At 37.8% G+C, this 18,314-nt stretch overlaps 1 protein-coding gene across 1 annotated transcript in view; it reads right to left on the bottom strand.

Moving 5' to 3' along the window:
* COL21A1 (collagen type XXI alpha 1 chain) overlaps positions 1-18,314 on the bottom strand; it is a gene marked incomplete at its 3' end in the record, with an annotated part of 118,431 nt that overhangs the window by 81,494 nt on the left and 18,623 nt on the right. Inside the window, exons 2-3 of the mRNA XM_082306935.1 lie at positions 6,484-6,603; positions 3,983-4,534 (exon numbers count right to left, since the gene is read on the bottom strand). Of these exons, the coding sequence (XP_082163061.1) occupies positions 3,983-4,534; positions 6,484-6,571 (640 nt within the window). The 5' untranslated portion in view covers positions 6,572-6,603. The remainder of the gene's footprint in view (positions 1-3,982; positions 4,535-6,483; positions 6,604-18,314) is intronic.

The raw sequence follows: 18,314 nt of genomic DNA, 5'->3' as shown, positions 1-18,314 counted from the left end.
TCAAAATATGACTTAAAACTTTCAAAAAGTAACTTCCCATCTACCTAATTTTTTGTAGCCGCCTTTCAAGAAATAAGAGAGAGTTGTGAACTGCCAGGTAAATGAAACATGAGAGAAGTGACATGCAGAATCCTCAGAGACATGAAGCGAGAATACAGAGATGTCATATTTTACTGCGATTACATTCATATACTATTTTGAATTGTCACTAATTGCACTTAAGGGGTATTACGATATCTGACTAATAAAAATATTGAATATAATTTCTAAAATTACATGCTTTCAAAGTGCTACAAAATTATAGATGTTAATTTCCACAATGTACTAACAATTTGGATTAATCCAGAATCCCTCCCAACTATAAAATAGGGTTGAAAATGGACAAGGGTAGAATTATCTACAACTATTTTTTTCATCTTTTTTTGCTCGAAATGGACTCTGATCTATTTTGTCTGTTGCACTGAAATCTGCTTGAAGCTATTCTCACTGCACAAATATTGCGTGATATATTTTCTGTGGATACTAATGTTAGCTGAACATTATCTCTGATTAATTCTCTTTACACAAAAACAATACTAGGCAGTGTACCTAAGTTGTCTCAAAAAAAAAAAGTGAGATAGCAGAGTGAAATTTAATGCTAAAGCCAACATTGTATTAGAGCAATAAATCAATGAAAGGAAAGCAAACAACTTTTTGTCTTATTAAAATTGTGCTAAACTATTTACAATAAATACATTTTCATCATTCATTTCCCATTGTTTCTTCAGAAAAGCATCAGTTCATACAAAGGGAAGAGGTTAGGAATACATTCCAAAGCAGGGGTGGAGAGTTCTCTCATCTCCATCTGGACCAGCCATGGGCTGGAAAACTCATGTTTCAGTGCCAGGGAATTATCAGCTCAAAGGTCTAGACTGGCTTCTCTTTATAATATGAGCAACACTGCATGGCTTCTCTTTCTAACCAGCCCAAGGGCAGTCAGAAGCTACGCCATTCTGGTGAGGGAGGAAGGATATATAAACTCTAAGAAAATTCAGCTAAGTGTCTGCACAAACTATCCATGGTGGGAGTCCATCCTAAGGGACATGCCACAGGTATTTGGGGCAGCAGCAAGAAGCCACGTACATTCCCCTTAGGGTTTTTCTCCTCCCCACAGCAAAATGTCACTGACTCCCAAATTAAAAATATATTACAAGTTATCTGTCTGGTTCTACAAGAAAGAACTGCAAGAACTCTCTGCCTACATTTTGGAAACTAAAATGTCTACCTTCTGAATGCCTCCCAAAAAAAAAAAGGAAACACGAAGTCCAACACAACTTTCCTTCTCACTCTTCTCAAAACACAGACGCAGGATGTAAGTCAACATACTTACGATATTAAGTAAGAGTAATAACACTTTTATTTTTTCAGGTTTCTTCACTGCACGTTGTAATCATGGAAACAGTTTCTAAACTCATTAATTTCAAAGTTGAAAAATGGTCATATTGCCATTAATACAGATTACAGATAATCTTATACACTGACAAGAAAATGAATGCAAGAATCTCTTATCAGTTACAGTATTAGAAATTTGGTGTAAAATAAAAAAATAAATGCAGAAATAGGATTACTTTATGTGAAAGGGCCATTATCCCGGATCAATGCCAAAGTAACTATTCCAAACCAATACAATACAAATTAAGAATGTGTAAAATTATACCTTGAAGAAACATTGAAGAATTACATAAAAACATTCCCAGTAAGGCAGATCTTTTTTGGGTCTTCTGGATCATCTTCTGGCAGGACTATTTTGATAACTAGCTGAGCCATTATACAGGATGCAGAAGTCAGTGGCAAAATTAAGAACTGTCTTCCATGGGAAACGGGGTTGTGTTTCCAGTCCGCAGTACCAGTCACAGCAACACTCTAGCCTATACTGAAATCTTGTTCCCTTTCAGTGTTTTTATGTAGTTTTCAGATGCTTTATTTTTCCTTCCTGAAGCATGAAATAACTTTTTGATGTTAAATCTAGCGCAAAGAAACTTTGCTCAGCATCCTCCAGACATAATTCTGAGGTCTGCATTGAGTATTGTTTTTAAATGCATTCCTGACAACACAATCTTTTCTATGTTTTTCCTAGAGAATATAAATGCTACAGGAACATTCAACTTCCAGAATAAATATTAAATATTCCTTAAATATTTGGGGACTCTTTGAGCCACGTTGTCCTTTCTGGATGACAGGTTCAGCAGGTTTTTCACCCTGCCGTTCTCTAAAACAAACACTAGAGTTCCCAAAAGGCACATGAGAGCTCTCCATCTGCAAGGCCGTTCGTAATAGCACTACTTGCTACACGAACCACCAAACTTCAGCCTCCTTTTTCCAGAAAGAAAATACCGCCCCTATGCTCTTATGCCTATCTATGTTCACGTAATAACGAAGTTAAAAATGCCATAGAGTAAAGGCTAGCATTGTTTGAGACATTAAAACAAAGACAATCAAGAGAGAATTGCAAAATTTCAGGAAGTTTCATATGGTTGATCACAGCCAAATCATTGCTGCTTTGCCCTCACAGAACTTCCTCTCCCAGACTCAAAGTGAATCTTAACAACATGAATAAAATAATCCACCACTCAGATATAAAATTTCCAGTTTACTAGTCTTTCAGTTCACCTGCTAAAGACATTGCAGTTAGAAATGAAGCTGCCAGGTGGCTCTGATTGCTCTTTGAGAGAGGCATCTCAATGCTAACACGAGGGAAGAGCGCAACGTAAGAGAGTGGAAGCAAAGGGTCACTTAAAGTAAAACAGTAAGTATGCTTTTGTATACGTAGTCAACATTCACAGATTACTGCTGTAAGGGTCGTGTCAAATATCACAGACGAATTTTAAAGGATACTAGTTAATTCTGAAAGCAGAAAATCCATCTTGATGAAATATAATGTCACTTCTTCTAAAGGTTATTTAAAGAAAATATTGTGTTTATTTTGGGGAACTTCTCTCTGCGTGAAGCTTTATTAAAGAATTTAGTTGCACTTAGCTGATTTTATTCTTGGACTGAACAGCTTACTACATCAGCCACAAGGAATTATTATGATTTTCATAAGTGTATCAAGAAATAAACACTATTATCCTCAACATAAGTATCACTATATTTTTTCAATGAAGTCCATACTCAAAGTGAGAGCAAATGAAAACTATTTTTCATTCTTACTAAGTGCAGAAATATGGTACAACTGAAATATGACTTGCATCAATTCTTGGTAATAAAACATGTACAAAATAGCACTGATAAATATTCGCTGTATAACAGAGTACTTCTGAGTGATATAGTTTAGAAGCAATTTGCTATCTTTTTTATATATGGGAAAGCCATCATTTTATAAAATTATCAGAAAACTCAATGCAGTAATGCTGCTAGCATTCTAAAGCTAAAAAGTCATTTTACAATGTTGGTCTTGGCTAATTCTTCTATAAAATCCTTCTAAAAAAGATCATAACAGCTTGTTACAATTCCAGGCACTTTTGCCAAGAGTCTTTCTTCTGGGTTTTTCAACACATACTAGCGGAAGAACTCCTGTAATGATAGGCTATCCTCTCAACTGTCAAGAAGAAATGCTAGATTGTGGATGAGTATCAGCCGCGCCTAGGAAAAGGATAAAGTAAGCCCTATATTCTCAGCACTACGAGAATTGCTCAACTATTTTAGGGTTTCTAAACTTTATCAACGCAAAAAATTGGGGACTTAGGGCAAAATGCTACATACTGAAATTAAACACACACTGTGTTAACGCACCATATCTTTCCCAAATATACCTCTTTGTTCAACAGAGAAAATAACATTTTGGGAGTAAATTCTGGAAACAGGATCAAAATGAAAGAAGCTCGTAGTAAAGATTATCAGGTACCTTAGGTTACATTAATCATGCATTCTGCTTGTGAAATAAAGAAACATGACTACAAAACTACATTCTGCACACCTAAAATATTCTATATCAATTACTTACCTTCACATAGTTTCTGCTTTATAACTTCTTTAATTCTTGATATTGCAATATAATCTTCAACATAAAATACATAAGTTGATGAAGGCTTGTTGGCAATAGCTTTAAGTTCATCCTCCTCAATTTCTGAGCCGACACCAATAGCAAACAAAGTGATTTTATTTTTCCTTGCTTCTGCTGCTACGTCTTTGACTTCATCTTGGGACTTGCCATCAGTGAGAACAACTGCTATTTTTGTTAAAAATCTTGAAGATTTTGCAAAAAGATGGTCATAGGCAAACTGAATAGCTCTTCCTGTTCTTGTATTTCCTCCCAAGTAGTGTATGGACTCCATTTCCCTGATGAGGTTCTCGGTGGATTCATGAGTTCCAAGCGGAATTTCAAGTACAGGGTAATCGCTGTACTGGACAACTCCAACTTGAATAAACTTTGGCCCTATGTCAAAATTTCTTGTAATATTGACAAGCCAGCTTTTGATTATTTCAAAGTTTTCTGGGCCAACACTGTAAGAGCCGTCTAAGATAAAAACTAAATCCGCCGGAGCAGTTCTGCAACCTAAAAAAAAAAAAAAAACAAAAATCAAACAAATATTTTAATCAACTCTTCCACTTCCTTCTTCCACAGGAAATATTTTTCATATCAATTACTGTTTGTATTAGAATCTATGTTAACAAATACATTCCATCTAAAAAAAAAAATCAGCTGAGTTTATCAGAGAAAACAAGATTGTTTCTGTAACCCACACAGATCCAACTTGGTATCTGAAAACCATACCATTTTCTGTTTTTTACATTATCACCAGAAATGACTATGAAAAATTCTGGAATTCAGTTCCTTAGCTGGCAATTGCATTTCATGCAATCAGCAGAGAGGAATAAATTTTGTTTTTTTCCATATCTCTTTGTCTGCAGAGATGATAAACATAAAAATTCATTTTTGTTAGCAAACCAAGCACACTGCAGAGGAAGGCTATAGTCTGAATACTCCAGAATTCAGCAGTAATATCCAATCCTTTTAGAAGTACATTTTAATTGACTTCTGACACTGCTATGTGGCACTTACAGAACCAGTTATTATAAAATCCCGAGCCTCAATTGAATGTTGCTGGTAGCATATTCTGACTTTAGTAGAAGAAAAATGCTCAGTGAATGAGCTCAACCTCCAGAATATAAGATCATGTAAGCATTTAACAAATATAATTTAACTGCATGATGACTTAAGCATGGATTCAGCTCTCCTAGCTGTAGTCACTTATAAATGGAGCTTTTAGACTAAATTGCCAATTACAGGCCATGGACTGACACAAGCATTTCTATAGGACAGTCCTATCCATCCTATATGCACATGCTCAGATGGAGGGAATAACTCTCTAGAGGAGAGAATCACCTTCCATCAACTGTGAAAGGAGCTTAGATAACTGACACACGAGGTGCCAAGAAGATGGCCAAAACCAGGAGAAATTATTTTGATCCCATGGCACGTAGGGCCATGGGGGTTGCTGTGTATTACTGTGCTTTCTTTTTTGTGAAAGGCTGCAGCTCCACCACAGGAAGGAGAGAGAGCTTTGCCTTCTCCTGACATCTGCCTACAGACACTTCTGGTCAGGTCAAGATTTTACCTTCCTTGAAAGCAAGTGACCACAGTCTGCTGGAGAGATGCTTTTGCAGTGCAGGTGGTGGTGAAAAGACACTGGGAGAAGGAGCAAGGGGTGAGTAGAGTGCGTCACTCTGTGGTCCAGGGATATGAATCACAATTTCAGTTGGAAGGGACTTTGGACATCACTGGACCCTGCTGAAAGCAGGCCCAGCTTAGAGCAGGTAGACTGAAAAAAAAAAAAAGTCTTTCTAGAGACCAAAAAGAATTTTATGGAGTTTGTTGTAAAATACTGAGAATTGCTGGATTGAGAGCAAAACTGGAAGAAAAAGACCTACCCTGAAAGTATCGTTGTGGCCAGATGGAAGTTTTCCACACTGTTTTCATTCAGCCACTTTGTCTTTCAAAAAGCTACCTTGATTTAATTTTTCTTTTCCATAAACCAGATTTAGAGTATAAAACTGGGTTTGCTGGGGTTTGAGATGATAATTTTGACAAATATGCAAGAAGGTCTGTCCCAGAGCTGGGCTTATCTCAGCTTCCTCTGACAGAATGTTTATTTTTCTTATTTAGTTTTTCACATAACATTAAGCTATTCAAAACATGACTTCTGAAGAAATGAAAATATAAATACTCAAGACACAAGTTTAAATCAAGACTGGAGCTTTACAGTTCCATTTGCCCCTTTGGGCATTTCCAAGACACAAAAAGAAATAAAGATATTCCCTTCCTAAAGGAGAAATAAGATATTTAAGTGACTTATCCTATATTATAGGATTTTCACCAGGAAAATTATACTGGAAAAAAATCACCATCAGAGGAAGTGTACATGTGGACCTGAAAATGGATACTATAAATTCAAGGGCAACTTCAAAGCATGCCTTAGCTGAAATATAAAAATTAAGACTTACTTGCTCTTGTTTCCCCATCTTCAGCTGAGATGTAATCATGAAGTAACAGAATTAATAGCATCTGAAAAAATGGTACGATCTGTGCCATGTGTATTGTATTTTCAAAGTCTTGAGATTAAACTAGATGGGGAAGAAATGAAAAGAAAATACAGTGTTGTTATATTACAAAACAAATCCAAACTTCTGTGTTTTAAAACCTGTGCATGAGGAACAACTTTGAATCGAATCCGCAAGCCCAGATGTAAGGCCAGCCTGCAATGGACCACAGACCCAAAAACTGTCAGTCAGGCACGTAAGTCCAAAATTGAGGTTCTAAACCCAACAACGTTCACCAGCCTTTCTATGGAAGCTCAGTTTTCACCAAGGCACATTTATATACTTCTCCCGCTAGGTACATACATGAGTAGGTTATATTCCCAGTCCCAGTCACACTTGTCCAACTGCTATCCCACTCTGCAGCCATTATCCAAAGACTTGACAGCTACTGCTCCAAAATATGGCAAGTGTTTATGTATCAGGTACTGGTGCGAAGATGTTACTTCAGTCTCAACCCACACACCTGGCTACTTCAGGGAGTCTGGGACACTTCCCACTCCTCTACCCCAGGGCTGACACTACCACCAGGAGTTAGGGTCTCAGTGAGCCCCAGCCCTCTCCCAGCAGAGCCAAGCCCCGCAGACTGTGTACTGTAACATCCAAGGTTACATAAATTATATGCATCTTCAACTTTTGATTTTTTCCTCTGTTTATGCTCCTTTGTCATCATGGTCTCTGAATTATATCCCCAAAACAGTCCTGAAGCAAACATGCAATTTTGGTCTCATGTTGCTGTCATAAATACTACTTGACAAATTTACTTAAATTAAGCTATATTTATTACTTATGTTTATTGCAAAAAAATAGAATCATAATGTGAAAAGATACATTTTGGGATTACTGTATTAGAGATCCATTCATTTCAAGACTCCGAAAAAGAAAAAAGTATACGGAATCTCTTTTGTATTCTGTCTTCTCATCCTCCAATACAAAATGCAATTTTTCTAACTACATTTTATCCTCCATTACAAAACATGAACACCCTGACAGAAAAAGGGAGGATTAACTGCTGGTCTGAGTCAGTGCATGCACTGGTGACTGAGAACTGGCATGGGTTGCCCAGAGAGGCTGTGGAGTCTCCATTCTTGGAGATAGTCAAAAGCCTTCTGGACATGGTCTTGGGCAACCGGCTCTGGGGTTTGGACCAGATGACCTCCAGAGGGCCCTTTCAGCCTCAACCATTCTGTGACCCTTTGATTTCTACTAAACTATGTAAAGTGGTACTTGTTCATGTAAGCAGAGATTTGGTTAATCAAATGTCACAAATATAACAAAGGACAGAATTTTACAATAACTTACATCTATATTTGCATATTTTAACAGAAACTTTTTTCCCCATTGAGTTATTTGGTTTGCACTCAGAACAACATTGTCTTTATGCTGCTCGGTAACTGGCCAATCAGCCTACTGCTTTTAAATTTTCCCAAATTTATGGCAAATCTCTAAACCATGAAAAAAAAAAGAAGCTAGATTCAGGACAAATTTTCAGTAGCAGTTCAGGGTCAATTCATTGCCCTACCCTTCAGTGTCACTAATTTAAGTGTTTTACATCTGGCCAGAAGACTAAATATTCCTCTTCTCTCTACAGGCTTTGCTTTGTCAGTCATGATAGTCTTTATCTATTACACGCTAGTTTATCACTGACATTCTTGCTGCTTTTCTCAGCCCATTTCCTAGAATTGAAATGCCTTCCTTGAATAAGGCCAAGACTCCTTCCCTTTTCATATCTTTTTCTTCTAGTCATAAACCTTTACTTATGCCCACACCAAAATGATCTACACACTCACCTAAAAGGTCAAATATAAATGAAAATATTTATTACACAACAAAATTAAAAGTCAGTATATTGGGGGGGGGGGGGGGGGATGAAAGCTGTGTGTATTTGTCCTTTTTATATTGCTAATCTTTTCAGGGCAGACAAGGTGTCCACCACATTACCAGTAATAAGGTACTGGCAGATGTTCTGAAAATTCTGTAGTGCTGGAAAATACTATTCTCAAAAAATACACCAAAACACAATTCAGCATGCCTATTGCAAGTGCCTCTTAGGAGAAGAAATAGGTAAATGGAAATAAGTAACCATTTTCTTTTCCAAGACTAGTCAAGGGAGTAAACTGAAGAGAATGCCTATGCCACTATAACGTACTGAGCAGCCATCAAGCTGCCAGTAAACTGTTATCTGCAACAAAATTCAACAGCAATTAAATGTAGACCTTTCTCTCTAAAGATGTATATACCTGACATGATGTTTTTAGGAAAATGATATGGGGAAAAAGGGATTACAGAGTTGTCAGTGCAAAACAATAACAAGTAGAGAGACAGTAATTTCAATGCCAGGTTCATTTCTGGTAGATTCATGATCTGTATTTGCCAAATAGAAGACATGCCACAAAATCAGTAAGTTGATTTACTCTGGCTTTTCAGTCAGCTGCTTTGCTTTTTCCACTGCTTATAAAGCACTCATTCCATTAAGACAAAAAAAAATTATGTTCACAAACAACCTCAAGAAATGCACAAAAATCAAGTTCCAGGAAATGCTACTCCTACATAATATAATCCCCCAAAGTTAATAATGCGAAACCATAATTATTATGTTATTAAATATCATCTTCAGATTACACATAATTGCAAGGTAACACCATACTTTGTTATTTATATTACCTTGCGTCAGAACGGGTGAGAAACAAGATGAAGCACTTTGGGGTCTATGGGACAGGACATAAGATGCACTGTTCCAATGATGCTACACAAATACTGGGATGTCAACTTCATTTAAATAGATTAAGTGGCAGTTTCTTGTCCCCCCTGTTTGAAAAAGGATCTGTTTAAATTATGAAATTAAGTGTATAAGCAACAGGCATGTAATACATGAGAAAATCTTACCACAGTAGAAGTGGACAATTTACACTGATTATTTCAGACTTGATGGTTTCTAAGATTCATCATCTTAAAATCACTTACAGCCTTTGCCGTGGCAAGTGTTTACTGAAGGGTAAAACACATCTCTCACAAGGCCAAATTAAGCAATAACAAAGAAGAACATATGAAATTAAATCTATGTGGGAATTTGCATAGCAGGTAAACAAAGAAGGATAACTGCATTCTTTGAGAATATCAGAAAAATGTCAGCCTATAACTGAAAAAAAGAGACAGACTACTGTACGGAGAGCTGACATATAACAAAAAACCACAATGCTGGCCCCAACAAACTATAAAATCCTATAGATTCCTCTCACCAACAGCCCCAAAAGAAAAAGGTCCAAAAAACTGATAAGGAATAGTTGTGAAAAAGACAACTGAGGAAAATATCACAACAGTACATTAGCTAATTTTGGTGTTTGTCATCTCTGTGGTTGTCTAAATGGGTATTTATGTAAAATCCATAGAATTTATGTAAAAGTAAAATAAAAACCAAGCAACTTACTGACTTCACTGCATCAGTCTTCATTGAAAAGAGTACAGGGACTACTACCATTAATATTGCACCTTTTTTTGAAAATAAAACAGCATGCTAAATCTACAAAATTATTTTAACAACACACTCCCTGCAGCACAGAACTTGTATATGCTCGATGCCATAAGCGCAGGCACTTCAGGTCAGGCAGGGACACCAGGATCCTGCTCGCTGGCACAGCTCTCCTTTCACCAACCCCTGCAGAAGCCATTAATGCCTTCCTTAAACTGCACTGCCACTTTTCATCCCTGCTCATCCTTCCACAAACATTTACCCACTGGTACCTTCAGTGATGAACCCCCCAGACTGGCAGGAACGAGAGAAGGTATGGAGAAGAGGAAGATGCTCAGAGCTGGCTGGGTGGGAAGGGGAGAGCCAGGGGCTGCAGGGAAGGAGGTGCTCCACAGAAACACTAATGCTTCACCATGGGAGAGGTACATGTGAAAGCAGCATTTACTGGCTGTCCCGAGTACAGAGAGTGTCAGAGAGCCCGGTTTAGGAGCAGAGGGGAACGGTCATGTCAAAACCACTGCAAATAGGAGATGAGGGGTGTTACTAGAACTAGAGGGGGAACTAGAAGTCAGGAAAGGAAAATTCAAGGGGATATGCTGTGGTGTGCTCCACTCATACACCCAGCAGAAATGTGCTGTCCTCTGAATTTTTCAGTTCTGTGTTCTCCTTCTATCATTTATTTGCATTCATCTCATTCATGTCTGTATTTTAAACAACAGGCAAAAATTAATGGCATACCCCTCGTACGACCCCACTGGTCAGTTCTCATCAAGTTGTCTTAGAACTCTGCAAAACAGGAGTCCCAAAAGAAAAATGGTAGAACAAGGAACAAGAAACAAGAAATGCTTGCAAATTCCTCCTGGCCCCAGCCCCACCTACCCAAACAGAGAGAACTGCTGTTCCCCGTGCAGCCCTGGCCTCCAATGAGGAGCGTATCCAAACTCGCTCTTGCTCCACCGATAAGAGAAATAATACTGGGAATACCTTCACAAGTTATCAGGCATCAGTGTGGGGGAGCACAGGAGGGATTACAGGGCAGGAATCATATATGTCTCGCTTCTCACAGTGAAGAATTTCCATTCTTCACTAGTGAATGCCACTGCAGCCTTCAGTGTACATCTTTAATCTTGAAAGACATTAAAGTAATGAAACTATCACATGAAAGGAAGATTTCTTTTGGTGAAAAGCATGCTCCAATTTATCTTTCTTAAAAAGAATCAGTAAAATAATTGGCAAAACACACTTATCTGATGTGCAGAATCAAATTTTATTCCCTCAACAGATCAATTTTTCCATCTATTTGTGAGAGTCCTTCTGTATTTCATTTACAACAAAGCCTGAAAAATATGACATACTGAACTTCAGAACTTCATTGTAAGTATAAAGCCAAATAACTATTTAGTAGTCCAAAATGGACTTATTAATAGAAACCAAAATTCAAGGATAAACCCAAGACTTAAGCAACCAGCCAATGAGGATTCCAGGAATTATCCAGTGTTCAATTCATTTGAAAGAAAATAATATAGCACTGCACTTTTAACAGTCAAAAGAGATGCCAAACCAACAACTCCAGAGACCAAATTTCTGTGTCTTCTCAACACAGTAATTATAGCACAGGCAACAGAAGTCTATTTGAAATTACTTACAGAAAATATTTGCCCAAGTGCCTTATTGCTACCATGGAGAGGCCACCATTAATATCAGCCCAGGACCTCTCCACTGACACTGCCAAAAGCCAAAATTCATTCCTGCTGATCATGTCCTTTCTGTCTCCAGGTTTTTTTAAGAGAAACAGAGAAAGCTGTCTCCATGGTGGTCCATGGAAGTGCTCACTGCTTTCTTCTCTGCCCTTGAGAGCTCTGCTGGCTGCTACAAGAAGTCAGGGTCCTCGTGCCAAACTTCTGCTGCTGGAGCACTAGCTGTTGGGTTAGATTGTGCAGGGAAGTGCTAAGGGATAGTAAATCTGTCCCAGCACTGCACAGGCAGAGGGACAAGGGATTCACACTTGCTCCTTCTTTCCTCTGCATCTGCAAACAGTAGCCAGGACTCGAAGATCCTTATGGGTCCCTTCCAACTTGAGATATTCTATGATTGTATGATATTATGCTAAGCTATGTGAAAAATCAAAAACCAGAAAAGAATATTTTAAATAAAACTTTTAGCCCCTGTCTTTTTCCAAATTATCTGTAGTAATCAGTTTGTGGTTTTACCATACATAATCAGGAAAACACGTTTATCAAACTGCTTTCCCACCTCTCAGTTATACCAAACCACTTTTAGTATATGAAAGCTCATGGAAGAGAAATCCATACAGGGTTACTAAATAAATACATAGATGTTGCATCCAGCTCAAGTAAAAGGTTGCAGACTGAGCGAGTATTAGTGGAAAAATAGCATATGTGTTACTGTATTTTTCAAGGCATCCCCCATAGTTATTTCATTTTTCCACCTTAAATGGGACAGTGCACTGCACCCAGAGGCTTTGCCATTTGCACAGGGTGGCAGGAGCAAGCCTTTGGCTATCTCCCAACTCCACAAAACTGTTTAAATTAAAGCCGAAAGGGCCTATCAGACATTAACTGACACAGGATACTGGGTTGGGTGGACCTTTAGTGTGACTCATTATGGCCATTCCTCTGTTCTTCATGGTATGCTTTTTATCTTGTTTTTCCATGCCACTTTGATAGCAAAAGGGATGGTTAGAGTGAGTGGAAACAGTCCCCTGGGGTAAAATGGTCTATCTTGCACAGAGGGATGCCAAACAGCTTATGTAAAGGCCTCTGCACTGAGCCCCTGAAATGAGGGGCTGTAGAGTACAACAGGTATTTCTGAGTATCATCTTTGAGACTTGCATCAAGACTCAGGCAAGTTCTTGTGCATCTCAGAGTAAATGAAAGGTAAAACCATAGCAGTGCTACTAAGCATTCAGGCCCTTGAACCATGACCCACAGCGCAGTAGTACAAGATCCTGTTCTCCACCACAGCAGAGTTAGCAGAATATTATTTCTATCTATCTTCACCAAAGGCAGGAGAGAAAGAGGACACAATAAAGCTTGGCTGCATCAGCCTGTGCTCTGTGAGTGCATGGTCAGAGACAGATAAATTACAGCCTCCCCAATGCACATTCAGTTTTTGTCACATAGAGAAGGAAAACTCAATGAAGTTTGGAAATTGGTGACACGTTGACTCACCTACATGCTGTGTCATTTTAGGCAGCTTTGGACAGTCCCTACAACACATTTCTTGCTTTCTTCTGGGCACTGCAATTTTGCTGTGCAGCAGCATTTGTACAAACAGGGCCACTGAACACCTCCAACTGGGAAGGAAGTTGAACTTGCGTTTCCTACACAGTGGACATGTGGTACAGCCGTTACTGAAACCAATAGCCTCTACTCGATTTTTTAATTAATTCAAGGCTGCCAGTATGTTAGAGATGGCAAAGGCATGCAACTCCCAGAACAGCTTTGCTACACAGAAGCACACAGAGGTTCAAACGAAAGCATCTCCTGTACGCATGCGCAGCAGAAGAATTTCACATCGAAATTAAGTTTTCAGTAGGAAATCTAGGTGCCTAAGCAGGTTAGGCAGTATTTCCACTTTGCATTTAAGATGCCTAAAAGCAGCACCTTCTGTATCTCAAAAGGCACTTTACTGACGCTGTCTTTCCATATCCAGCTTTCCAGTGCCCAGATAATACATCATTTTACTCTTCCCAGGAATACTCTCTGAAGAAACTTTCCATTGAGAGCAATGTGGAATCTTCCAGAATCAAAAATATTTGCTCTTCAGTGCAGTTTTGTCACTATTTAAACTGAGGAATGGAGAGAGAGATTTCCTTTCTCTGAAAACCCTGGCTTTTCTGCTGCATGAATATTTCTTGCTGAAGAACTATACTGAAGAAATATACTGAAAGCAGTTCTTTCCTACACTTCTTCCCATGGCTAGTTCCCGCCTAAGAAGGAAGCCAGGAAGGATATGATTTTAACCTTTTCCAGCATTCCGAGAAGATAACCAGACTAGAGGTTATATATATTATCTCGCCTTCCAAGTATAAATTAACACTTCTCTCATATTACATCACTGTATAAACATCTCTTAATTCAACTAGAGATCGTTAGGTTTGGCCTACAAAGGAACAAATATTAAAACATTACAACAATAATGACTGAAAGGACATACAGGAGATTCTTTGCGTTTCCAAAACTTATGCAATACTGCAGAAACTGCACAGCAAGATAAAAGCAACCGTGAAAATCCTGACTTATACCCATTAAATAATGTGGAAAAGTAATGCAATATTGCATCACCTTCTTCATATGTTTGTTCTCTCTGTTTTCAAAATTAATGGTTTTTACAAATAAAATGTTAGGGCAATTTACATTTAAGTATTTATTCCTAACTCTACCTTATACTACCAGTCCTAAACATTCAAAAAGTCTACAAGGTTACTCCAAGTCAGTTACTTTTAACAAGTAATACATCTGAATCTGTATTTATTTCCACTTGGATTTCAGTCCCATTCTGCATTCATGTTTTCCACATATTGTTCCTCTCCATTTATTTTTCTTGGTGGGCACAATTCATGAGGCTATTATACTTGCAAACATTTAAAAGAATAACAGCATTTCCTGGGAAGGGTGAGGCTGTGAAGACATCATTAATTTAGGCTCAGTTTACACATACATTTATGTACATGAATGCAAGACTGTGTATAAATAGATAAAATCTCCTACAGTGATGAATACATTAGTATTCCCCATACCATTTCTTTCTGTTTCTATGTTAGAACGAACTATTTTGGCATAATCACCAGTATAATTACGTTCATACCAGGAGTGTTCTACAACATTAAATATATGATTACAGAGTAGTTCAGACGAGTTTTTATTAAGAGGGGTCAAGAAAGAAAATTATGTGTTTAAGGAGTTACACATATTGTGAGTTTTCTTTTTTTTTTTTTAATAGTTAGTGCAATGAGAATGAAAAGTAGTTGTAAAATGGCCCCATTCTGGCTAAGCAATATCTGTACTTAGTCTATGTAAGAATGCACGGCTATACAAAGTACACAGTGAGAGTACACAGTTTGAGATACTCTATTTCCTAACCCTGAAATCAAGCACAAAGCATTACCTGGACTCCCTTAAAAAGAAAAAGATAACGGGGCTTTTGCTTGGGCCCTCCCTTCCATTCCCACCACCTTTGCTGTCTTTCTTTTTACAACAGTGGCAAGGGTAAGAGACACAGCTTTGTCTCCCCTCCCTCTAAAAGCCTAAAAGCCTACCTGATAGACAGACTAAAGAACAGAGATCTCCAGACAGAGCTGGAGAAACACATGAAAGAAGTGAGGAGAGATGTCAGCAAAGACCTGTTGCAGCTGAGTAAGTGAGTATATCAAGTCCACAGCTGCAGCAATGGGAGTTGTGCAGTGTCAACAGCAAAGCAACCTGAGTTAGCTGAAGGTGAATGTCCAAGTGCCTGCAGAAAGTGAATGAATATTGGAGACCTCCGAGAAACAGTAGCATCACATCTTGTCTGCGTTTTCAGAAATCAATATCTCACCTGTCTGCATATACATCTGTGGTCCCTCAAGTATGCACCAGCGTGGTCTGCTCAAATGTTATTTTGGATTTCTACCCCAAAGCTCAGTAAAGGCACTAACAACTACTTCAAGTTTATGTTTGATAATTCATTCATTTGTGCCACAGCTACAACTTAAATATCTCGTTAAAAATGGTTGACTTAACAGTCAAAAGAGCATTGCCCAAACTACTGACAAAGTAAACCACTCCAATCTTCACTCCAAAAGACGTTTTATGGATAGGTAAGAAAAAAACCCAACAGACCAATAGTTTAAATGAAACTATTCTGCAACATGATTACAATTTCCACTACTAGAGGTATTCAATATAAACAAAATAAACTCACAGGAATTAGTACTACATGGTAAGATTACGCTCCATATTTATAGCTTTGATATATATACTGCATAAAGTATTATGCGGATTACATAAAGGAGCAGAAAGGATTAAAGAAGTTATTATATTTTCAGCAGATTTTGGAAAGAAGGTTTTGTATCAACTGTATAAAGGCTTTATACCAACTTCAGTGCTGTAAATTGAAGACCAAAGTAAACTTTTGATAAATATATTATAACCCAAGCAAGAAGATAGATATTTCTGAAAGCAAAGAATCCTCTTAAGTGGGATGGGCTGACTGTTTATTTTTCATATGATTCAGTAAAGCACAGCAAACCCACAGACTCCTCCAGTCTACAGAAGAGAAATTTTGTATTCATGCACAGCATTTGAAGTCACAGGCAGCTTGTATTTTGTTGGATTTATTCCCACTCCAAGAGGATGCTGTGCCAGGTGCCACCAATTAGTTATTACGGGTTGAAGAAAAAGGAGGCTTACCACAGCATTTGAGCTGCTGGACTGATACACGACTGATTGGAAAACAATATAGGATGGTCAACTTGTGTAGGCAACCACAGTTGGCAGCTCAGCATTCTGGCTGCAACAAATGAATTTGAAGTCTCCCTGGAAACCATGATTTCATCCCGTCTGTGAAAAGCCCATGCTGTTATTTCTCTCTTTATCAAGCAACTTGAGATTCCACAGAATTTTCCCTCCTTGGACGGACCCAAGGAAAACAAAACAGCTAATCAATAGGATAAAATCTGACACTTTAATTGTACAGTTGAAATTAACCTAGCATATGACAATAGGATTCTGTGTAAGAAACGCTGGAACCTACTCCTGCAGGAAATCCAAAAGTTCGAATTTTGAGTGTGCACATGTATATGTATCTATGCTACCAAACAGGGAAACAGAAAACAATTTGCTACAAATTACAACCTGGAGCAATAGTTTGGGAGAACATTTTGTCTGAGCTAAGGAATGTAGAGTTCAACTGGGCCAGTGACAATTGTTGGTAAACAGATGGAAAACAGTCATTGGGGCACATAATGCAACAACTGGAAATTATATATAATAATTATATATAATTTAGCGATTAAACCACTATAGAAATTGGCTCAAGTCTGACAGAAAGGTACAACAATCTCTAACAACGAACGTTGGTAGAAAGAGGCACAAAGGCAACATAAAAAGAGAACCAATCCAAGTAAGAACTTCTAATGCAATTTAAAGACTACATTAGGATCATGCCTAGTTGACAACAGATGCACAGAATTGCTCATCCATTACTGCTGTAGTCTCAAAGTCCTCGGAAAAGCAAGCCAGCTGAGGATTCAGAAACATTGATGGTGCTACCAAATCCAGCTAGGTCCTGATATGTCAGATATACATTTCTGCCAATAGCTCCTCATTCTCTTTGTTCTTTTCCCTGAACATTTATTTTCTTTCCATCTTTTTATTTTTGTTCTCCACTTTTAAAAAAGGGAGGAGGATAGGGCTGGTTTAGCCAAAATGTTATTTGCAATGTGATGACTGCAACATTTGCTGTGAAAACAAGAGAGAAGCTGTAAGAAATACACAACAGGTGATTTAAAATAAATCTGCTGTGTGAAGGAAAGAATAAGCCTATGGGCTCTGTTTGCCTCCTGCAAGTAAGAAACAGAAGTTATATTTTCTGTCTTCCTAACTTTTTCTTCTATTCATTTGTCTTGTTTATCCCTTGAACAGGTTTAGATTCGAGCACCAAGCACAACGGATCAAGCCCATTAGTGTTATTCATTGTCTTTTTCCAGAAATTATACTTAATGTTATTGTCAGTGTTAAGTACTCTCAAATGCTGGAGGGCATAAGAATGATGACACAGAGCCCTGCCTTAGCTGAAGGTTTCAAAACTTTATTTGAAAGCTTAATCCTTTCCAATTCTTTAACTGTCCTCCCTTCTTTCCCTCATTTCCAGAAACTTTCAATAAAAGGCAAAACAGATTCATTTTTTTTTTTAAATAGCAATCTGTAGCCATGGGAAAAGCCTGTTAAAGTCTCTGTTTAAGCTTCAAAACTTGATTTTATTGTTTTACGCTATAGAATGAGTGGATGTTTATTCCATTTAACTTAGTACAACAGCCTTTAGACTACCTATAAAGGTATCACAAAGTAGACAGGCCTTTAAAACATTTGATTATATGTTAGCATTTTGACAATGATATATAAACTCACTGACATCAAACCAAGAAGAGTCATATGAGGTAAACAGACAAAAAAGAATTTTAGGTTTTCCAATTCTATGTTTTTTAAATGATAGAGATTTTTACTTAGTCTTGTTTTTACTGAAAATATTGACAAGTTATTCAAAG

Source organism: Platalea leucorodia, assembly GCF_965183815.1.
Source record: "Platalea leucorodia genome assembly, chromosome: 3".
Taxonomy (NCBI): domain Eukaryota; kingdom Metazoa; phylum Chordata; class Aves; order Pelecaniformes; family Threskiornithidae; genus Platalea; species Platalea leucorodia.
This window is presented reverse-complemented; position numbering and strand designations above follow the sequence as displayed.